At 36.9% G+C, this 24884-nt stretch overlaps 1 protein-coding gene across 1 annotated transcript in view; it reads left to right on the plus strand.

Moving 5' to 3' along the window:
* Positions 1–282: 282 nt before the first annotated feature.
* Positions 283–24884, plus strand: part of Sohlh2 (spermatogenesis and oogenesis specific basic helix-loop-helix 2) — a 77262-nt gene continuing 52660 nt past the window's right edge. The window contains exons 1-7 of the mRNA XM_013515730.1: positions 283–338; positions 2098–2224; positions 9696–9910; positions 20272–20333; positions 20414–20518; positions 22443–22542; positions 24314–24424. Of these exons, the coding sequence (XP_013371184.1) occupies positions 283–338; positions 2098–2224; positions 9696–9910; positions 20272–20333; positions 20414–20518; positions 22443–22542; positions 24314–24424 (776 nt within the window). The remainder of the gene's footprint in view (positions 339–2097; positions 2225–9695; positions 9911–20271; positions 20334–20413; positions 20519–22442; positions 22543–24313; positions 24425–24884) is intronic.

Here is a 24884-nt window from a genome sequence, read left to right on the forward strand (position 1 = left end):
GCCCTCCCGGCCCGGGGCCCCGCGCGGGAGCCGCGCTTCCAGCCTTACTGCGGGGGAGGTGGCCTCGCTCAGCCCCCTGCCCGCGTCCCGGTCCGCGCGTCGGCGCGTTCAGTTTGCGGACTGGCGCGCTGTCCCGAGGTGCCCCAGCTCACGCGCACACGCGTGTTTCAATGTGGGGCGCGGCCCGGGGGCTGGAGAGCCGGGGAGGTTTCTCCAGCCCCACGGCAGGCTCAGGCCTCTGCTGAAAGCGCCCTTTCGACGGTGCCCTCGGTGAAGGCCAAAATGGCTCTCGGCGACGTTGCGGATGAGCCCAGCCTCGGCAACTTAGCTAGCAGGAGGCAGACCCAGCAAAAAAGAAAAAAAAAAAGGGGGAGGGTGTAGCCAGGAGTTTAGACTCTGAATTTAAATTGCAGTACCCACCCCCCCCAAAAAAAAACAGACAAAAAAACAACAACAACAAAAAACCCAAACCAATGAAAGGGTCCATACTGCCTCACTAGAGAACATGAAACCTTGACCGCCCCAGAAAGCGCGGCCAGCCTGTGTTTGCTTTTTCTCGAGCGTCTCACAGGTCTTCCTGGGGGGATATGAGAGGCCGCTTTTGTGCTGAGTGCAGTTTGTTCCTCCTCAGAAGACTCTACCTCACGTATCTGTCTACTTGAGAGCAAGTTTTCTGAAAAGGAATTATTTACCACTCTGGAGTGGCCCGGCTTAACAGGTTCTCTTAATTTTTTCAAGATGGGGGAACCTATTAAAACTCAAAAGTAGTAGGTTATGGTGCAGGATTAGGCAAAGCTGCACTAAATGGAATTCTGAGTAAAATAGCTAATTATCTAGTAGTACATTAATAATTGTGCTTTCCTACCCTTGAGAGTGTGGAGCTCCAGCAGGGCCTTTTGTGCGCCCTTGCCAGAAGAGCAGCTTGCTCAGTTTCTCCTGATAGAGCTGCTTAAATCTCAGACTCCTGGGGAAGCTGGAGGCCCAAGATTGCCCCGTGAGAGTGTAGGCCCATGCAGCTGCTGCTGATTGTCAACCCTGCTCCTGGTGATAAGAGTGACATAAATAACAACTCACTAAAATACAGGAGTGATTTGCTTTGAGCACTTCAGCACCTGCTGTTACTAATTAAGGGTTTTAGCCTGCCACAGATTGCAAATGGAAATCCAGTGTTCTAAAAATTATAGCTACTGGAGTGCCCAGCATGTTCCTGTGACCACAGAAATAAAGTGGAGAGGATAAAGAACATTAGTGATGATGTCATATTATAAAAGCTGTCCATACTCAGTGTGGATACCAAGGTGTTAATAGGGCATACTCAGTGGTGGCATTACAGATGCTTTTTATTTTCACTCTAGTTTCTTTTGAACGCTCCAGTATTTCCCAGTGTATTGCTTTATTTTTAAGTGCAGTAAGGAATTTAAATAGAAAAATACGTTGTCAAATGAAGTCTAGCATCGCTTCAAATTCTGGTGCTTATAGGTGAAAATTTTAAGTGTACTGAAAGGCAGTTTTGCAAAAGCAGAATATATTAGAAACTATTCATTTTCCTTTTGTTAGTAAATGCCTTCTCATCACCTGTGTTCATATATTATACCAACAACAAGCTATTTTAACTGAATAAGTATGAAGATTTATGTTGATTATGAGCTATTCACTTGTGTTCTTGAGTTACTGAGTAGTGGACTTGAACTGTGTTGAATTTCTCTTATTATGAACATTCTGAGCATGCCATAAAGAAGTGGTAAGAGAGCTAATCAGATCTTTCTAGAACTTTTTTGTTTCCTGCAGCCTCTGAGCCATGATTCAGGGCACCGTGCAAACTTGAGACTCCTGCAAGAGTATGGGTTAGTGGTGCCTGTTCTTTTGCATCTTTTCCGATTTCCAACTTCCACTCAGGTTTCTCCTCACTCCACAGTATCCATGTTCTTCCTTTTTGGCTTTCTTCACTCTTCTTGACAAGACTGTGAGATTCTGGGAGAACATTAGGGTCTGAGCTTGGGAGGGGAATGTTGCAATCAACACCAGGTGCTTACTTGTTAAAAGGCTTGAGTTAGGCAGCTGATTTCTGTTATTTGAAGCTCCCCTTTTGCTTTTCAGTAGACCCGTTTGCCAAGCTCTGTGGCTCAAATGGTGCAGAGAACAGTTCCATTCAGAGCTGCGTTCATTGCCCAGCGGGGACACATTTCCTCCTCAAGTTGCACCCTGTCTTCTCTCTCCCTGTCAGGTTGTATTGACATTTTTGGTGTTCTTTGTGTTCAAGTGTGGTATCACTTGAGAAAATATGGCAATAACTACCACCCACAGGACATACACAAATATTTATCCTTAAAACTATGACAATATAAGTATAATCCTTCAGACCAGGATCACATAGTATGTGATTCAAAGTCACCGAGTGAGTGGCTGAACTAAAGGCTGACTCTGATCCTTACCTAAAAATCCTTTGTTCCCTTTCAGTTGCATCAAGCTGTTGAAAAAAGATCAGTAACAGCTTTGATAGAACAGAAGCTGGCACACTCTTCTGTGTTCCAGACATGAAAAACCGTGCTAGCTTAGCCACAAAAAGAAGGCTGCTGGACTGTAAGCCCCATGAGGTCAGGGAGCTTGTCTACCTTGTGTTCCTAGAACCCAGAACTGTCTGCCCAGTAGGAGGGGAGCAGTAAATATCTATGGGGAAAAAATGTTAAGTATATTTAAACAGACTCCCAGAGTGCCAGAATGTTTTAAAAGAAAAAATAAAGCTTTCTAATAGAAAGTTTTTTTACAAATGGAAAGTTTATTCATAACACATGTCATTTAAATGTAATTATTTGTAGTACCCGCATTCATTCTCAAAAGGCCTCAGTAAAAGATAAAATTTATATAGCTGCTCTATCTGTATCGGATATTTTTGTGCATTCATAGGTGGCTTCAATTAACCAGGTTAATTAAAAAATAAAACTTCAATCACTCATTATGATCACTCGATGATTGTTTCAGTACTTCTCATTGGAGTTACAATACAGTACACTAGCATAAAATAAATCAAGAGCCACAGTGGTGTTTCACAATCTGTACTCACAAAGTGCTCCTGAAGTTCTACTGGAAATGAGGACTGTTTATAAAATGAAAAGCTGAAGCACATGTAGAAGAAGGGCCCTGACACTCCACTGTAGAAATTCCAAGTTTCAGAGCTCATTTGAAAGTCTTATATTCTCTTCTGAAAATGCAGGGGATTTGAGAGATGTAGAAGGAAATAAGCTTGGTGAGGTAGGTTGATTTCAAGCAATGAAAGGCTACACTAAAGAGTTTACATTTTTATCCTCTCTGGGGTGGGCCAGGGAAGATTGGCTCACAGTGAATTGAGAAAACAGATAAACCTCTCGGTGCACTCCAGACTCCATGACAGAAGATAATTTTGACACATGATAATGCTTTTGGCAAGTAAATATCATAGAAAAAAAAGGGTGGGACTTAGTATTCTAAATTAAGAATCCAAAGAGGCATAACACCCAAACCAATGCTTAATTCTTAAGGAGATCTTGGTTCAGATAAAACGGCTTCTCTCCAAACAAAAAAACTCCCCCAGAACAAAATAAAACACAAGTAAATTTAAGAAGCAGATGGGATCAAATTTCCACTATAACCAAAGTAGGAAAGCTACAGCCTATAGACACAAAGAGAAGACATGCAGGGTAGGGCTAGCTCTGTGTTGTAGCACCTGCCTAAGAGGGGTGAGGCCCTGAGTCTGTTTTTGTTTTGTCTTGTTTTTTTGAGGCAGGGTCTCACTATGTAGTTCAGGCTGGGCCGAGCTCACTATATAGCCCTAGCTGGCTTTGCACTTGCCTGTTTATCTTCCTGCCTCAGGCTCCCAAGTGCTGACCCTGCAGGGATGTACCACCATGCCTGGCGAAGTCCTGAGTTTGATTCCTGGTATTAGGGGGAAAAAAAAAAAGGAGAGAAAGAAAAAAATAGACTTAAAAAAAGGTCTTTAAAAAAAAAAGAAATGCGGATGTAAAACAGTTTTAGTGATGGTCTAGGCTCAATGTTAACAGAAATAAAGTGGGCAGTGTGTGTGTGGACTGAATTACTTGGATGGAGACTACCTGGGCCAGGTGGGCCCCTGGATTTCTTTACTCTAGGGACCTTCCTGGTTGATTTCTGCTGCAGCAAGAGCAGTGGTAATTTTAACTCCAGGATCCAACCCAAGAGCTACTCTTTAAAGAAAATGAATTATAAGTAGACGAGGATTCCTGGTGTGGGTAATTCTAGATTTCTGTCATTGACAAGGAGGACAAAAGGAAAGCAGCTTTGGCCAGGGAGGAAATAAATCATAGTGCTTGGTTTTTCACAATGGAGGAGGCCTGCCTTTATTTTGACAGTTAGCTAATCCTAGCCTCTGTGTTCTGCAACCTGTGTTTCCACTTTTCTGCCCATTCACGCCAAATCTAACCTGGTTGTCCCATTAAAGGGAGTGGCCACTGGCAAAATAACCCACTCAGCTGAAGGGAAACTGCTTACGCACATGCAGTCAGTCCAAGGCTTGCCAGACATCAGAGTTATAACAAATGTAGAGATAGAACAGTTGTACTAGAAATAGATTATTAAGGTACTATAGACTGAATGTGTTCCCTCCACATTCATATGTTGTAATCCTAACCCCCAGGGTGATGTAGTATTAGGAGGTCAGACCATTGAAATATGATTAGGTCATGAAGGCTCTGCCATCATGAAGAGAATTAGTGCCCTTATAAAAGAGGCCTAACAGAGACCCCTTAGCCCTTCCAACATGTGAGAACAGTGAAATTGCCATCTATGAACCAGAAATCATGTCCTTACTAGACGCTGAATCTGCCATTGCCTTTATAATGGACTGCCTACTCTTCAGAATTATCAGCCTGAATGGGCTAGAAGGTAAGGGAACAGAAATAAACTAAAAATTCTAATTCATACCCTTGGAGAAGATGTCACATCCTAAAAAAAAAGCAGGTGATTAAAAAATTACAAAAGAGAAAAGGAAAAATTTTAAAAGTTATCAAGGCATATTAAATTGTAAAAATCTTGAGAAGTATTGAAGGCTGAGCTAGTGAGCTGGAATATAAAGGTAAGGTATCTAATTTCTCAGTAAGAAGTTGAAATATGAAGGATTAACTTAAGAATTCCAATATCTGGTAGAAGATTTCAAGGAAGAAAAGAACATTGAGGAGGAAATACCAAAGAAATATTGGACAGGTGTTTCCAGAGCCAAAGGATGAACAAAAGCCATACTCAGATACATCTTACGTAGAGAACTATCAGAACCCAGGGAATAAAGAGGAAATAAACCACCTAAAGAGAAACAAAGCAGTGTAATTTTCTTTGTAACTCAGGCTGTCAGAAGAGTAGGTATTTCCCCCCCACAAAAAATCCAGTCTCAGTCTAATAACTAGAAACCATCAGACATATCCCAAGTTGTGGAATGTTTATAGAATAGCTGACCAGTACTATTCAAGAGTCAGAAAAAGCAAGGGAAACCTGAGGAACTTTACAGATTGGAGGAGACTAGGAGACAGTGAAGACTAACCATAGTGTTATCGTAGATGGGCTCTTGCGAAAGAAAAAGGACGTTAGTGGGAGTCTGTAGTTACTCTCCTATGTTAAGTCCTTGGTTTTTTTTTTTTTTTCATGTAAAAGCCTATTTTTTTTTTTTGTTTTGATAGTAGTATCTTGGTTGTAGAAGATGTTAATAGGAAGTTTGTGAGAATTCATTATACTTTTTCTGCAGCTCTTCTGTAAATCAAAAATTAATTCTAAATAGTACACTAAAGCAACTAACCACTCAAAGAATAGAAATAGGGGTTGTCACTCCCAAAGCATTATAGGTACAATAGGATGGGGGAAAAAAAAGAAAAATAGTAAGTAGGAAACCTGAATAACAATTGAAAGGAATAAGACTATTTCATATTGGGTTGCCAGTGTTTCACAATCGATATTAGCTAATTAGTTACATTATATAAATGGTATTAACTGATCAATTACGTGTTTCTACATCAAAAATGGAAAACTCAGTTTGTGAAAAAGCCCTAAAAACAACTTAGATGCCATTTATAGAAGCCACACAAGGTCAAAATGATATAGAACAGTTCAAAGTAAAGTTGTATGAAAAACAGAGGTGTATAGCAGAAAATGTAAAATTTTATGTAAAGAGCATTAAAAATGACAGTTTTATTCATATATACTTTTCTATTATAATTATCAGGATATGATTCTATTTTACATAGTAACATAGATCATCATACGGGACATAATATAATTACGTATTTATGCAAATATGTATCATTATCAAGAAGCTTTATGTACCTGTCCCATAATTAGAAATAGGGTCTGTAGTTAGAGAAATTGATAAATGGAAAAAACCATGTTTAGGGAAATTTTGACATACCTATCTCATAAACAGAAAGCTCAAGTAGACCTAGTATAAGAAAATACATAATAGATTTGCTTTAAAAGATATATAGAACTGTATGCCCAACAGAAAATGGGTATTATTTTCAAGTACCTTAGCAAAAACTTATAGTTAAACTATGAATAAAATGTCAACAAGTTCTAAAAAATAGACATCATGCAGGGCATTTCATTTGACAGTATATTGAAGTAAGAAATTGTCAGTGAATAGATCACAAAACTAATTTCTAAAATACACTATCCTCAAAGTGGTTTCTCATGAAAGCAGATATAGACATACAAAGCTGACCAACCAAGGACTCATTGACAGTTTCTTTCAGCAAAGAAATACAAAACAGTAGAAAAGCCATGTTAACTATCCTGCATATACATACATACAAACTTTGAAGATATCAGTATGTAATACAATAAGCATTGTTAATTCCCTACCACTCTGTTTGTAACTCTGTACTGTCTGTACTGTTCCTTTGCTATTTTGTAAAATGTTGACTGTCTGTTAATATTTTCCTCCTTTTATTTTTAAAATAAAAAAAATAAAATACACTATCCTTTTGAAAATTAAATGCACCTTTAGGAGTTCAATGTAACTCTTATTAAAAAATAGAAATATAAACAAAATATATTTAGCATTGAATAAATATGAATGCACTATATACTACAACCTGTAAGGTATGTATGACAGTTGGAACATTTAGGTCTACTACTGTGCTGTCCATAACTTTCTACAGTGATGAAAATGATATACAATTGTGCCATGTGGTATGGTAGCCACTTACATGTGGATATTGAGCACTTGAAAGACTAGTGCCACTGAACTGAAGTTCAAGTTTTAATTAACATGTTTAATTAAATTTAAGTGGTTATATGTAGTTATCATGTTGGACCATACAATTCTGTAGTTTCTTGTAAAGCATTCCAGAAAAGATAGAGAACATATTAATTTATTCTTAGCAAGATGAATCAAGTAATAAATATTACATTTAAAAAAAATAATACATTTGAAAATACATATAGATGAAGTGGAGTTTTAAAAATATGCAGGAAAAAAGTTTGTCTAACAAAAGTAGAACACTTAAATTTGCCAATAATTAATAAAGAACTGTAAAAGATCTAAGATCCACCTACATAACTATCTTTGGGACCAAGTTTTATAGACGTGTTTTAAATAACCTTCAAGAAGTAGATAATTTCTATGTCTAATATAATGTTTGACAATATGCAATAATATTGTAGCTGTTTTATTCTCCAAGGCTAGCATATAACCCTGACAGCCAAACCCAATAAGACTATATATTAAAAGAAAATTGTACCCGTTTTCACTTGTGATTATAGATGCAAAAATTTCAGTCATTGAATTAATTCATTACACATTATGAATTGGTTTATCCCAGCATACTAGTGATGGCTTGTCACTAGGAAATCTAGCAATATAATTTACTACCTAACAGATTAAAGGGTAAAAAATAAGAGTGAGGTCGTATGCATACTGAAAAAGCATTTCATAGATTTCCGCCCCCTTTACATAGAAACTTTTAAAATTTGATAAAAGATATTGACCAGAAACCTTTAGTAAGTTTCATATTTAAATATGAAAATGTTCAAAATATTCCCTCTAAATCCATGAACAAAACAAAATGAGCCATTGTTTTAGATGTTCTAGCCAGTGCTTTAAATAAATAAATGGCCAACATTCTGAAAACTGAGATAAAAATGTCACTTTTTGAAGATTATAATTATCTCCCTAGGAAACTGAGGAGTCAACTGAAATATATTGGAACTAGATAGAACCAGGAAGTACTTAAAGCAAAATCTGTGTATAGAGATTACATCTTCTGTGATAAAAGAAAAATGCAATGAGAAGATGTCTCCTTCATAATGACTTCTAAATGTTAAAATATTTGAGAATATGTAAGGATGGATGCAAAGCCTATATGAAAATAACTGTAAAGATCAAGAACATAAAGATCCTACATTCTCTGGGGGGCATACTTTCTGAACAGGGAAATTTAGTACAGCAATAATATTCCCTGATTAACCTTTAAAATAAATGTAAGCATAATCAAAACTTCAGCAGGGTTCCTTGACAAGCTGATGCTAAAATTCTGCTAGAAAAGAAATTGTGGGAAAATATTGAACAGCCAAGCTAAAAAATAACAGAACAAATTTTGTACTCTATCAAGTAACAAAACCCACTATAAATAACTAGTAAGTAAACAGCATGTTATTAACCAAACATTGGCAAGTAGATAAATGGGTTGGGATGAATTAAAAAAAATGTATATATAAAATCACATACAAAGGTGGCATTAAAAAACATTGAGAGAAGTTTAGCTTGTTCAAGAATGCTGTTGCGTCAGTTAGCTCTATACTCGGAAAAGATAAATACCTAGCTTACGTTAGTAACTAAGTCAATTCCAGATGGAATAAAAAACTAGATGCAAAAATAAAGCCATAAAACATTAGGATATATCATAAAAGCATGTTTTAACGTAAGACAGAATGAGTTGCATCTTTGGCAGGCTTTCTCTTTGTACAGATATTTCCTACTCCTCCACTTCTTTTGGCTTCAGTTACCACTATCAACTCCTAAAGCTGTTTTCTTGTATGGCTCGATCTGTGCCTGACATTTCCAGTTATCTTCTACTAGTTTCATTAATTCAGGCATCCCCATCTTCGTACATTTTCTGTGGGTTGTGTTGTTAGTTACAGAAATAAAACATACATTAGTGAAGGTGAAGATGGAAATTCTGCTTTTCCTAATTGTACCTGAAAATACCAAAAGTAGAAGTGAAGATCTTTTTAGGTTTCCAGTATTGGTATTTGAATGCCATGTATATTCTATTTAAAGCAGTTACTTGAGCATTTCTTAGGCTTTGGGAATTTAATGCTTTCTCTGCTCTCTGGAATGTACATTTTGTCAAAGTAAGTTATATGAGTCACCAGTATGGTTTTCTCAGGAGGACAGAGAATTGGGAATTGGGGTTATTAGAATCCTGTCTGTTGTTAATAGCACAAGAGTGAGATTTACATGAAAAGTACAATAGTATAACATTGGTAGGCAAAATAAAAACCTAGGATGACCATTAGATCCATTCACTACCTTAGGTATTAAGGATGTGAAATTAATGATTCCTGCTTAGTTGATTGGCCATTACAGCTGTAGAAGCAGTCATCATGTTGTCACTTTTATTTATTTTATCCTCTCACACAATATTTTCTCTATGCCCAGGTAGCACTTACATTCTGCTTCTATTTTCTTCCTCCTTTTACAGGCAAAAATAGATCTTTTATTAGTTGGCGATGTCACTGTTTGCTGCCTGGCTGATGATATACAGAAATTCTTTCCAAATTCAGCAGAAGTTACCGTCACCATTAGTGATATGAAGAAGGCAGTTGCCCTTTTGGATGACTGCACATTTGACATGGTTTTCTTGAAGACAGCTCCATTCCTCACTGCTGAAGAGCTAGAAGCTGTCAAGTCAATTAGGTAAACTTTAAACCCTTGACTCTATGTCTTTAGCATAGTTTTTTCAAAATGCATTTCTATAAAAATCCTGAAAAGATAATCTATTCCTGCTTTGTTTTTTAAAAGGGAGCATATCTTCATGGGCAGAATTTGTATACATGTTTTTATTGCCAGTTTGACACACTATTATAAGAATTATTTTAACTTGTGAAATAATATATATGGGTGAGAATGCAAAAACTAATTAATTGGTTATAGAAATTTATTTGATATATAGTGCTTACATTACTCCTATAGGTACACTTTTTAAATAACTAAAATGAAAATGATGCATCTTTTCAGAGTTCATTAATTGTTACTGCAAGCAAGCCTCTCCGTTTTAGGCTGTGTTGGCTGTGGACTGAAGTTGTCTCTTGGAGACAGCTCACTGGATGCACTGAGATCAGAGATTACTACCTCCAGCATTCATTTTTCATCTTGCAGCCCCATGGAAGCTCTCCTACTTTCTAGTCTACTCCCGCTCTCAAAATCTGAAGTCCATTATTGGAAGAGTTAGGTTCTTTCCTGCCTGACGATGTAGGATTTTGAACCACTTAAGATGTCTTTAAATAGGGTTAGGTGGGAACAGTCTTGGTTTTTTTTTTTTCCTGATAAAGAAAATGGAACTATAGATAATATTGGAATGTTAACAAACTTGTCAGAATTATAGCACAGGCCTTTCTAATCTAAAACAGAAAGTTTAGATAACATAGTGATCCTTGAAGAGATCAAAGTGAGCAAGTTATATGTATTAGGGAAGAAAAGTGTTGGGGTGGGAACAAGCCCATTGAATAACTTATTAAGGAAAGACAGGTAGTACCCCTGTGGTTTTTAGAGCAGCTGGACTTCTGCATTTCTCTTTCTCTTGGCTTTCAATTAGAAATAGGATTTCTAGGCAAACCAAGCAAACTGCCTCAATAGTGGGTTTCACTGCCGAACATACTATGAACTATCTTCCTGAGTATGTGCCTGTGTTATTACATAGCTTTAATAACTCTGTAGATAGAGTTCTGGTTGCATTTACATAGTATTTTTATTTTTACAACAGATCTATGAGGTGTGTAGAATAGAGTTTCACTGCCTCTACTTTTGACAGATGAGAAAACTAAGGCCAAAATGATTTGCCTAAAACTGTAGGGCTCATTTTCACAAAACTCAGCGGTAACTTTTTGCTCTCCCTTCAGGTTTTTTCTAAAATTATACACATATTTGACTTTTGTATTAAAGGTATTTCCTTGAAACCTTTGAGATTCATCTTCTCCCCCATCCCTTCCAGTGCTGTGGATGGAACCCAGGGCCTAGTATATGCCAGGCAAGCACTCTACCACTTAGCTGCAAATCCATAGCTTAAGATTTCATAGCAGGCAAAAGAAGGTAGATGAAAGTACTAAATGTACGGATATGTATACGGTAGTTCTATTAATTTTCCCATAACAGTATTTGAAATGTAAAAAGTATCTGTGGAAATACTTGGACTTGTTTTTCTTGTCTCTTGTTGGTCTAGTCCCAATTCCTAATATAGGCCTTGATTAAAAGTCAGTTTTATGTATCTTTCTATAAGTATAATGAATGAATATATAGATGAGTAGGGGAAATGTGGCTGGGGGGTGGACAGTGAGTTTAGATTTTGTTTTCCTCTTTGAAACAGGGACATTTTCTTTTTGGAAGCTTTAGTTTTGTGATGCTGGCCTCAGAAGAACGTATGGCAATTCTCTTGCCTGCTCTCAAAACTGGTAGTAGTTTATGAATTATTTAAACTCTTATGGAGGGTTTTCAACATACTGTTTTTCTTGGAGTAATGAGTATTATATACATTATGCCTCATTGTAAGGTGTTTAAAACTTCATGTTTCCTAAAGCATAGCATCTTTTGACTTTTGGCTAACATTTAATTATTAAACCCAAATGGATTTTCTGATTTAGCTTTGCTTCTTCTGCTTTATAGATTTTTCCACTTAGTATTTGTTTTTGCTTTATAGTACCTGAAAGTATGGATTGGTCCAGGAAAATGTACAACTACAGTATTTCTCTTACTGTTCTCTCTGGACACATTATGTTCCCTTCCAGGAAAGGAAGAATTTATTCTAGAGTATAAGTGTTCATATTTATTTGCACCTGTAGAACACATGATCACAAACCCATGTTGTAAGGAATATGGATTTTTATTGAAAATAAGAATAAAGTTTAGCCTATTACCTATTAGAATAAAATGAAAGCAGCCTACATAAAAGATTCTTAAATTTATCCTTACAGAAGAGCTGTATTTGAAAATACAGTGCTAATCATTGATCTGCTTTAATCATTCATAAAAATATTGGTAATTTCCAGACACTTTCTTAAGAATTATGGCACATCTCAGCTATAGGTTAGCATTGCTAATAGTACTCCCTTGAATACTTGGCAGTAAACATACTAACAACAAAATATCTATCTATAGCTGTGCCACATAATGTTGAAGTCAGTAGTTATATACAGCATATAATTCTTGATAATAAATGACTATGTTACTGGTGTATGTTTACTTTATACTTTGTAATTAGTTTAGGAGGTATTCCTTCCACTTACAGAAAATTTACTGTAAAACAGTATGCTGTGTTAAATGGCAACAGTCTCACATCTCATGTTTACTATGTCTTTGTACCAAGAAGTCACATCAAGGGATTGACCTGTTCCAAGTGTAGACCATGATATTTGCACAATGATGAATCCACCTAACAATGCATTTCTTAGAATGTGTCCATCATTTAGCACATGGTTGTAGTTTTACTAAAATATTCATCTTATAAATTGCTGGTACACATGAACATGGAGCAAATTTCTAGATATTTATAATTTCTAATACCACGTGACTGGTAAACTTGACCTAAGAAGTTTATAAGAGGAGCTCTTCTGTCCAGTAGCACAGTGAGAACAGGGCATACTAACCTTTAGTAAGGACCAGCATAAACTGTCAAGAGTGTTACTATATTTCATCATAGGTGCACTAGTATTAGCAAATGAACTCACTGTTCTATGTTCACAGTAAAAGTATGGACTTTCTTACTCAAAATAGTTACTTTAATCAAGCAGTGAAAAAATCTATTTCTTGTGAGTCTCAAATAAACTAGGTGAGATTAATGTGGCTGCATTTGGTTCATGGAGAGCCCAATGCATAACTGTATTCAAGAAGGTTAGGGGGCTGGGGATTTAACTCAGCGGCACAGCGCCTGCCTGGCAAGCGCGAGGTTGTGAGTTCAATTCCCGGTACCAGAAAACAAAACAACAACAACAACAACAACAAAAAAGTTCAAGAAGGTTAGGACCCAAACACGACGCTGGCATTTGCCCCTTCATGTCCTTCTGGCTCTAAATGACGTGAGTGTTAAAAATTTCCCCTTATGGCTCAAAATGAAATGGGTTTAAGATTTTCCCTAGTTTGTGGAGACATGCAAGGCTTACATAGATCATGGCTTTCAGAGGTTAACGCTTTCCTGAACTCAGTTTAAAACATGTTTCTGAAGCATGATAAAAAATATGGTGAATATTTCACTTTAAAAGATATTACAGTAAAAGAGACATTGCCATTAATCTCCCTGAAAATACTTCCCTTCATTTTGAACAGATGTAGCCTATCATTTTACAACTTTCTGAAGCACTTCTGGAAATCCTTTTTCATGGATGTCTTTACTTGTGCTGTTGTGACTGCTTTGGTGCACTGAATTGATTTAAAAATTTATTTTACATTATATGATCATTTTGACTTTAGGGAAGACCCAAAAGTCTCATGGGAGCAGTGAATTAGGTGGATGAGGACACACTGTAATATCTTTAATGACCCTACCTTTCTGTTGGATGGCACTCAACAGTATCATTCACTGTTTGGATCACACCTCATAAAGACACTCACTGAAGAGAACTTCCAGAACTGCTTCAGAAAGTGGCAAGGACAATGAGCTAGGTGTGTTCGAAGTGTGGAGGAGTATTTTGAGAGGGATTAATGGTAATTACCTTTTATTATAATTATTGTGTGTGTGTGTGTATATATATACACACACACACACACACACACACATATATATATATATACATACACACACACACATATTTTTTTTGAAACAGAGTCTCACTATGTAGTTCAGGTTAGCCTTGAACTCAAACTGTAGCTCAGACTGACCTCTAGCTCATAGAGAGCCTCCTGACTCAGCCTCTCAAGGGCTGGGATTGCAGGTGTGTACCACTATGCCTGACCTATAATTTATATATATTTAAAAAAAAATTTTTTTTGTCTTTTTGAGACAGGGTTTTGCTATGCAGTTCAGGCTAGCCTTAAACTCAGTTTTTAGCCCAGGCTAGTCTTGACCTCATAGTGATCCTCCTGCCTCAGCTTCCTGAGTGCTGGGAATTACAGGCATGTCCCACTACACCTGGCCTTATTTTTAAAAATTTAAACATTCACCATATATTTTGGTCACAATTCGTATATGATCTTTTGGTTTTCTAACTAGTAAGATGTGGTGGTTAGGGTAGAATGTCTACTGACATGGCTTTGGGATCTGCCCAGGGAATTGGAAGAACATATTTGTTGGTGTGTTGGCTAGGTCAAAGAGGTATTGCCTTGGGGGGCTATATCTAATTCCTTGGCCCTTCTTTTCTAGTGCAGTCTCCTGTTCTACCCTGCAGCCACCATGAGTTGAGCAGCTTTGCTTTACCACACTTTTCTGCCATGATGTCCCTACTTAAAGGGAGTAGACCATTACCTAAATCATCTGAACCATGAGCTAAATTAAACCTCCCCTTATTTATGTTATGGGTATCAAGTACTTTGTCTCAGTGACCAGAAAGTGCCTGATACAGGAAGTTGATACCAGAGAAGTGGGTCCTTGTTGTGACCATATCTGATCATGTGGTTTAGAAGCCTTTGAAACTGGTTTGCAGGAGAAGTTCAAAAAGTTTTGGAGATGTGAGCTAGAGATGCTCTAGAATATTGTTGGATGAATGATTCTGGTCAGAGCTCAGTAGACAGGAATGCCAATAGGAATGTGGCTAATAAAGCCCAGGCTCAGAAGGTTACAGCTGAGAAGAGGGCTTCAGTGGCAGTTGGACTACAGGCCATGTTTGTTACATTCTGGCAAAAAATTGTCCACATTTTGTCCATGTCTTGAGAATTTGTGGGATACCGAGATTAAGAGTAGGGGACCAATTAATCTGGCAGAGGAAGTTTTAAGACAGCACAATATTCAGTGGCATGAGTCCTGCTGACTGCTTTCAGCTCAATTTGTAGTGACAGTCATGGGCAAAAAGACCATAAAAATTTGACAAAACTTACATTTTTTGCCTAGAATGAACCATGTGTAAATGTGGAGCAAAGGAAGTATGGTTGCTGAAGAGATTAGCATGATTAAAAAGGAAACAAGTATAGTACCTTGTACAGGAACAAGAGAAAAGGTGTATTGAGGGCATCTCAAGAATTAGCAAGATCCCACCTACTGTAGGCTCAAAAGTGTAAACATTTGGTTTGATAAGTGAGTCCTTGGGCTCCCTGCTCAAGAAGGGCCACCTAAGGAATTAGTTCCTCAAGATTTATTTCACTGTGCTCAGCCATCCAGACACTCAGAAGCTGCTATAGCTATGGTGCAAGGGTGTTGGCTACTGATAGAGCTACTGATTGAGCTGGCAGCAGACCTTCACGTCATCCACGTGATGCTGATTTTACTAGCATGCTTCTTCAAGAGTTGTGGGGTCAGGGAAGATTCCATCCAGACAGCAGAAGGCCTGGGAGACCAGGCCCTTGAAAGGGGAGTATGTGAATCTGTGAGATGAAGTCAAAGGTATAGTGGAGACCCCTGGAAATTGGAAATGCTAAGAATGGAGTATCTGTAGAAGAAAGCTGCAGGTTATGCATGGGTCCAGCTCAAGAGAGAGGTCAGATGGATCTAGCAAGGCCATAGGGTTAGGGCCTCCATCACCATTATGTATCCCAGATGATGGATATGTAGCTACAGGACTTAATGTTTACCCTTCTGGCTTTCAGCCTTGCTTTGGTCTAATTCTTTTGTATCCCCCATTCTTCCTTTTATAATAGGAATGTTTATGCTATTCCACTGTACTTTGGTATTATGTAACCCTTTTGGTTTTTATAGAAGTTCACAGCTAAGAATTTACCTTTTGTCTCAGAAGAGAAGACACTTGACTTGGATTTTTGAGAAAAATATTGTAAATGTTGAGAAATTTGGGGAAGGACTTGTTGCATTTCTGGTTGTACATGGGATAGTTGTATTATGTTAGGTGGAATAATATGTACTTGATGTTGTCTTCATTTGGAGATTATGTGTGATTTAAGGAGATGTGTTTGGGAATGAAGTTGACAAAGGGTTAGATGTGGCAGTTAGGGTGGAGAGTCAACTTGATTGGCTTTTGGATCTGCCCACAAGATTGGTGAAACACACTTGTAGGTATGTCTGGATAGGTCAAGGAGGCATGGCCTGGGATCTGTGTTTGGTCCATTGCTCCTTCTCTGGCACTATTTCCCAGCTCTGATTCCTGGCCTCCATGAACTAAGCATCTTCGCTCTGCATGCCCTTTTGTCATGATGTTCCTGCCTTAGAGGCAGTGGATCATGGATTGAGTCCCCTGAACTATGAGCCAAATTAAACCTCTTTTATGTTGTGGTTGTTGGGTATTATGTCTCAGAGATGGGAAGCTGATTAATATATGGGGGCTAGATCTGGGGTAGAGACAAGGGTGAGGACAGCCATTATACAGCTGGAGCTAGTGGCTGGCTCCAGTTCCTCAGGAATGCTAGTGGCAGGCAGGAGTTGAAGATAGAATAGCAGTACTCAGGTTCACAGGTTGGGTAGATTCTCAGGAACTATCCTGACATTCATTCAGTGTGATTTGTAAAACACAAGGAGAAATTAATTGTCCCCAAGTGAATTGTCAAATTCTAAAACACAGTAGATTTCAATTGGGAAGTACTTATAAGGTCTCAGAGCCTGTAGTTTGATTCTGCTATATGGAAGAAAAGTGATATTAGCTGGGATATATGAGATTTTTTTTTTTTTTTTTTTGTTTCTGTGTTTCTCAGTTTTGTCTTAAGGAATATTAATTCATTAGAAAGAAGATATATTTCTGGTGATACTGGAAATTAGAAACTCTTTTAACCTATTGATTTGGGCAAAATGTGAATGGGAAGCTGAGCTTAATGCTGGGGTATTGGATTTTGAGAACTCTATTGATTGCTGAAGTCTCTGCACAGCTCCACAATTATAGTTTCAGCTGTAGTCCTGTGTTTGGGTTGGTCATTGATTTTGTGCTAATGACAAAAATTCAGGTGTTCTAACTCTGATATAAAGCTTAGAAGTTATCAGGGTATACAAATCTGTCCCAATTAACATTTTAGTGTCAACAAAATCAATTTGTGTCCTTTTACACAATAACTATAGGGTGATTTCTTTTTTGGGGGGTACTAGAAATGGAACTCAAGACCTTGCATTTGCTAGGCAGGTGCTGTGGTGCTAAGCTCTTTCTCTGGCCCCATAGGGTGATTTCCAAAAGCAAATAATCTACATTTTTTTCAATTTTGTAATTCTAGAACTCTGAGACTTACACTTTTTTGATTGTATACAGTAATTTCTGTGAACTACACAGTAATTGTTTCTCAGTGGTCCTGTTTTTTCAGCCATTTTCTTTCCCATCTCCTTCTTCTTCCTCTTGCCCATGGCTCCATTACCCTCCACACTTTCTCACCACTTAAGCAGTGTGAAACACTATCAGGATGGCAGGTGTCATTCTCTTACTCCCGTTCTCTATGCCCTCCACACCATACAGTGATGTGCCTTTTCCTTCTCCACATTTAGTCAGTCAAGTGCTATCTTTCCTTCCACTTATTCCTATGTCTTTATGGCAACTATGTATTTTTTCCTTTCTTCTCTTCCAACCCAGACTCCTCAGAATTCATAGAAGAATCAAGCCCCAATAGACTTCAACTAGGTGAATGACACATTTTAGCAACAACCTTGCTTGTCTGAAGTAATAAATGTAGTAAATATCCCAAATGATTCTTTTACAGAAGGTTCTCAGATATGCTTTCTTTTCTACCATCAACCTCTTGCCTGGAAAGGTGTAGTCTACTGGTGTTATCCCTGTCAATCTATCCCAACTCAGGCAGAGGAGAGTTTCTGAAATGCAGATAGAATCATGCTATTCCCAGGTTTAATAGATTCCCATTGCCCATTCTAATGAAATACTAAATCTTTCTTTGGGCCTAGAAGGATCAGAGCTGAGGCCTCTCTCCTGCCTTCTCTGGTTTCATCTCATGCTTCTATTCCTCACAGGCACCATGCGGGGGCCATATTGAACTTCTTTCTATTTCTTAAACTATCTTGACCTCTACCTCCCCAGGGTCTGTGCACGTGCAGCTGCTGCCTTTGCCCAGAATGTTCTCTGTTGTATATTACTTCGTGCCCTCCCCTGTCCCTCACTCTTCCTATGAGTGACTCCTTGGCCAGCTGTGGAGGCCTTTCTACCTGGAAGCCTCAACTGGGGCTGCAGTGTGGGTCATGGCCACCTTATGCTCCCGTGGACCCCAAGACTTCCTTCATAGTGTGGGATATAATTTCAGCTACTTCATTGTCTGCAGTAATTTAATGTCTGTCCTCCCCAGAAAACTACTAGCTGAATGAGAATAGAGACCTTGTCTGTCTTTAACCACAGTATTCCCCAGAGCCCAGCACAGAATCTAGTGTAGTTTCTTAATATGGATGACTCAGATATGTAAGTTATGTGTTATCAGTCCTCCATATTTACACATTCTGCATGCCCAGGTTCAACCAGTTGCAGATGGAAATATTTTTTTGATTGTGTCTGTATTGAAGATGTACAGATTTTTTTCCTTGTTATCATCCCCTAAACAGTACAGGATAACAACTATTTACATAGCATTTACATTTTATTAGATTCTACAGGTAATCTAGAAATGATTTAAAGTATGCAGAAAGATGTGTGTAGATTGTGTACAAATATTATACTGTTTTATATAAGGGACTTGAGTATCTAAGGGTTTTCATATCCCCAGGGGGTCTTGGAACCAGTTTACCATAGATATCTAGGGATAAATATATGTAGAATATAATTTAGAATATAGAATGATATATATTCAAATTAAGTATAAAACTGTATAACATTTTTAAAGACTATAAATAAATTAGATAGTATTATTTATTTATTTATTTATTTAAAAAAATATTTTGGAACCCAGAGTCACACTCAGATCTTGCTCTTGCCAGGCAGGCACCTTGCCACTGAGCTGTATCCCTAGCCCTGGATAGTGTTCTATGCATGGGTGTTCTTCCAGTTCTGGTTTTAATAAGTCACAACCATATATAACCCATATACTAATAAAAGATGTCTTAGGTATTTAAGAATACTTTATTTTTCTCAGGATCTTGATTCTCTTTAAAGTGTGGTTTAAAGTACAGTAATATTATACTTGGAAAATCATTTCTTTTTAGTTAATGTTAAGGCTGAGCTGACTTACTGTACTCCTGAATTTCTTTAAGTATAAATGCCGTAATTTCTTTAAAAGTCCTACTTAGGAAAATTTCAAGCATATCAAAATAGAATAGAACAGTGGATTTCCATTTGCCCATAAATAGGTGTAATGCTTATCAACATCTGTCCAGTCTATTTCATCTCTCCTGTCTTCAGAGCTTCCCTTGCCCATAAGTGGATTATTTTAAAGAAAATCTAACATGGTCTCATTTTATCTACAAATAATTTAATAAATACCTAAGATAGGGATTCAGAATAAAGCCACAGCACTAATACTGTATACATCTGAAAATTTATTCTTTAATCGTGTCAAAACATCTAATCAATATTCAGGTTTTTCTGCTTAAGATTTTTAAAAATGTCTTTATACAAATCAAGATTCAATTTTCTTGTCCCTCTTTTTTTGACTTTTTGTCTTGTTCTTTAATTTGTGTGTGTGTATGTGTGTGAGCATATGTATTTTAAAGGGGTTATTTATTAGTCTTTTATAATTTCCTGTATTCTGGATTTTGTTGATTTCATCCCTAAACTTTTCTTTAAAGCATTCTTCTTTTCTCCAATTTCTTAAAAGCTTATGAACAATTAAAAAAATATTGGGTAAGATTTAATTTATTTATCTTTTTATTTTAAAAAAAAAAGCAGTCCATCTCCTCACTGATTTGAGATGATACTTTTACTAAATTTCCATATCAGTGCCAACATTTTAAATTTCTAAATAAAAAATTACTGTATTAACTTCCTAATAAGTTAAGATCCTGAATCCCAATTTTTTGAAGGATGATTTTGCTTCATTATGACATTTTTCTTCCCTCTCAGATTTGGCCAAAAGAAAAATACAGAATTGCTGTTTATTTTTATAATCCCTGAAAAATTTAAAGGTATGTGCCTGTTGAATATAGTGTTTGCTTTTTCTTCAAATAGAAATTACAAGGTCAATATTTAATACAAAGATTTTTAGGTTGTGTTTCAGGGCATGGAGTTGATGTTACTTTAAGCGAACCACTGACAAGAGAAAAACTGAGTATTGTGGTAAAATACTGGAAAATGTGTTTCTCAAAAACTGGTGAGTAAAAAGTAAATTTCCAAAGGCTTGAAAATTTTCATTAAAATTCCATGAAAACCATGTTTATGTGGCTTTAAATTGCCTTCCCATTTATGCCCTTTATTTGCTGAGGATTAGTGTCTGTATACTGTAAAGAACATGTTATCTTTGTGAAACAGGCAAGAAGAAAATAAGTGTAAATTAAAAGAGAAATATATGTTCTTTACATACTGTGAAAAAATTTACATCTTTAGAGGGCTAAAGTGGTGTTGTAGGGAGAGAATTTGTTTTGTGTGGTTTTCTTTCTTTTTTTTTTGTAGTAACACTGTTACTTTATTTTTTCTTTTCTTTTCTGGTAGCCTAGTGACCATAATTTCTTAGTCAGTAAAATAAAATTAATCATGTTGTGTAATTATATGAATGTCTGAAAGCCAGGGCACTAACCTTAGATTGTATAATACTTTGTGCTTTTCAAAACACTTGCATATAAATTATTTTAACTCTTCAAATTGATAAGGTGGTGATCTTTTCTCTTTTAGAGTTTTAGACAGAATGAGTATCAGTGTTTTAATTTGATCTGTCTAATCTCTTTACCTATTATGTGTTATTGCTAGCATGTAAATACAAACTAATTAAATTAGCTTTGCTTATGAAAGGACAGACTAAATTCTGAAATTAGTATTGGTTAGTGGCTGTTTTTGGTTGTTCTAAGTTGTTCTAGGCCTGGGATATTGGCTGAGAAATCTTTTAGAATTGAGATGTGATGGAAGATTTTGGCCGAGGGGTGCAAGGTTTCAGCTATGTAAGATGAGTAAGTTCTGGAGATCTGATGTACAGCTTGATACCCGTAGTTAACTTGGTGCTTACTCAGATACAGTACTTGGTCTGTTAAGAGTGTGCATATCAAATGTTCTCATCCCATACATAAAAAAGAAATGAAATATATTACAATAGTGAGATGATACATGTGTTAATTAGATTGCCATGATTATTTCCACAATGTGTTATGTACATCAACTCCAGCTGTATATACTAAGCATAAACAATTTGGAATCATCAGTTATACCTCATGGAACCTGGAATAATCTTAAAAATGAAAATTAAGGTATTGTTCTTAAAGTATGCCTTGGGCTGGGGCTATAGCTCAGTGGCACAAGCACCTGCCTGGCAAGCACAAGGTCCTGAGTTCTATTCCTGGTACCAAAAAAAAATTAAAATATGCCTGAATACATTTTTAGAAGATAATCATATATAATTTATCCTGCAAATGTTTGTATTAGAGCATTCAATATATCCCACCTTTTTAAATGCTATTTTTATTTATTTTTTACATAGATTAATTAATGTTAATGTAAGACTGAAAGAAATAAATGGACATTCCCATTTTACAAAAATTTTTTAAAAAATATTCAGATTAATGAGCTTACTTTGTAACACTCCGTAGTCCAGGCCCCTGCAGTTTCCTTGGAAAGGCTAACCGTGGCAGCCACAGTCCTTTGTACAGCCTGGTCCTATGTGGTCCTCAGTAGAAGCAGAGCAGCTGCTCATCACCTGTCTAGCATCTTTCTATTGGTCACTACCACTCCTTCTTTCAGTTGTCTCATCTTTGCTCCGAGGATGAGCAGCTGTGAAAAAATTTTTTCCAGAAGTTGTATTTTGACAATGCAGTTGCTTATTGAAGACTTCTACATATTTTGTGTCTTTTGACATTTACCTATAAATAGGAATTTGATAAACTCAGCTGAATGTGCTTTAAGCACAGCTGTTGCTAATTACTAGAATCTGATTGAAAAGAGGGTATCCTGGAATAGATAATATTTTGCTTTCTTAGCTGGGTGGTTTTATGCTTCACAGACTGAAATCTATAAATTGCTTTCTATTTTACTGCTTTGTACAATCATTATTAGTGATTTTAGAATTAAAATGGTCCTCTTTTAAAACTCAGGTAAGAAAGAAAATGCTGCAAAGCCTAAAGAACAAGGATCGCCCGTACTGAATTCCTGTAGTGAACACCTAGGATATTTTTCTGCTGATCTATTCACTTGGTTAGTTTTTCTTTTGTATTTTTTTCATATATTAGCAGATTTTACTATGTTTATTTCTTTTAAAAATTCTAGGGAGCTTGTCGACTATGGAGCACTAGCTCAGGTGCTGAGGGTTATACAAAAAGGCCCTTTTGTGGAAGAGGGATGGGATGGTTTTGTGTTTAAGAATCCTGGATCGTGAGTATAGGTTATAAAAGTTTCAACTCAGTTTAAGAAAGCGCTTCATAAATATAATTATGTGTTTATATCTGACCACAGGAGTACAGATCAACTTGTAGTAAGTTCCTCATCCCTGGAGAACTTTATCTGTGTTAGTAGAGACTAGGTTAGCACTAAAGGGGGATTCAAACTTTTTAAAACAATAGAATCCTTTTTTCAGCCAAACCTTACCTGTATCCACCTACCACTCCGCTTTTTCTCTGTTGACTTTCTTCAACTCATGAACTAATTCCTGCAATTATTGATAGCCATACTTAGAAAGGATGCAGAGATTCTTTACAGACCTTAGGTAGCTTTTAGGATAGCCTCTTGATATTCAGGAAAAGTTTTAGTGCACTCTGCTGGGTCTTTTCCTCTGCGTCTTCCTCAGAGATAATGGCACTGGCATTCAGACCTGCATTGGACAGTCAGTTGAACTAGGGATCAGGACCTTCCAATGCTAGTATGTAATACTTACGAAGATTCAATTCTTGTAGTTTTTGTCCCTCCGTTTTAAGCTTATTTCCAAGGAGGACTTAAATAGAGCTGAGGGCTATAAATAAAGGAGAATACTGAAGCTGTGGGTACTGAGGATGGTGAAGATTTGAGTCAGTCACTTCCGGAATTTGTAGAATGCAGCCATCTACTATTTCGAACGAGCAAGGGATTTGGCAGCCAGTTAAGTGTGGTTAAACCAAAGATGATCTCACTTAAAGAGCGTAGTGATAGCTACAGCTCTTGTGATTTCATTTAGGATTTTAATCTCAAAGAGCTTTACTGTACGGACAAAGTTCTAGAAAGATGGTAGAGCCAGGCAATGTCCATTAAATGACAAATTTTAAAATGGAAAGTACCCTTTGCTGGCCAAATTGGAAAAGGGTGTATCTTGGCCCTCTAAGCCTTTATGCTTTTTCCTATAATGTATCTTTCCTTCCAAAGAGTAGATACAGTCCTGCTTCTTGACTTATGAAGGGGCGGTATCTAAATAAAAAACACATCATAAATTGAAAATATGTCAAAAACACATTTATTCCACTTAACCTATTAAACATATTAGTCTATCTAGCCTATCTTAAATTTTCAGAATACTTGTTTTCACTTATAGTTGGCCAAAATCATCTAACAAAGCCTATTTTATAATAGGTTATCTAAGCATTCAATAGCTCATGTAATTTATTAAATACTGTACTGAAGATGGAAAGCAGGTATGCTTTTACAGTACTGTAAAGTTGAAAAATGATTGTAAGCCAAAGCATTGTCAAATGGAGACTGTAATTTGGGATGGTCATCATTGATGAGATTAGAATGTTTTAATACTGCTTGTATCTCTTATAAGTACATTTTAGAATTTTGATGAGTCATTGAATTTATGATAATTTTAATACATTCTTTTGAAATTTTGAAAGAAAATATTTGTGCCAAATGTATGAGGTAAAGTGCTTTGATATTTATTGCCCCTTTGTATGAAGCAGGAGAGAAGCATTGTTTGATTAGTATATTGGTGCTGATTGTTTAATATTGCCTGACTGTTTTCCTCTTTAATACATGGTCTGATTTTTTTTCTTTTCTCTAGCTCTGAATCTCTAAGAAATGACGTTGGTTTTGAATTTAAAATTCCATCATCAGAACTTGAGAAAAACAAACAGATTTCTGTCCTTCATTCAAGCAAAGAAAAGCTGAGAAGGTGAGTATCAGTACAACTCTCCTTTGTAGGGATAAATTACTTTCATGAATTTTACAACTTTTTGTGTAATATTGTTAAAAGACTAATGAAAGTAGGAAATCTGACAGCTAAATAAAGGCTACTTATTCAGTCATTTAATCAATATTTTTGCATATACTTTTTATCACTGTGGGAGGGTTATACTGGGAACTCTGAAGTTTGGGTTGTTCTGAGGCTCAGTCCTAAATAATCAACCCCTTCCCAAGTTGGCATCTGATTAAATACTCTCTGGCAGTATGGCGGGTGCTGCACTGGATTTTCTCTCCAGGTGGTGCTCGTGTGTGTGTGTGTGTGTGTGTGTGTGTGTGTGTGTGTAAGGAGTCACTTTGGCGCAAAACCTCGCACTGCTGCAGTTTGCAGCAGCCAGGAGGTCCTAGGTTAGCACCACTGGCCAGGTCTGCTGTTTTTCCATGGGCTCCTG

This window comes from Chinchilla lanigera, unplaced genomic scaffold, assembly GCF_000276665.1.
Source record: "Chinchilla lanigera isolate Chin_1 unplaced genomic scaffold, ChiLan1.0 scaffold00030, whole genome shotgun sequence".
In the NCBI taxonomy this organism is placed as follows: Eukaryota; Metazoa; Chordata; class Mammalia; order Rodentia; family Chinchillidae; genus Chinchilla; species Chinchilla lanigera.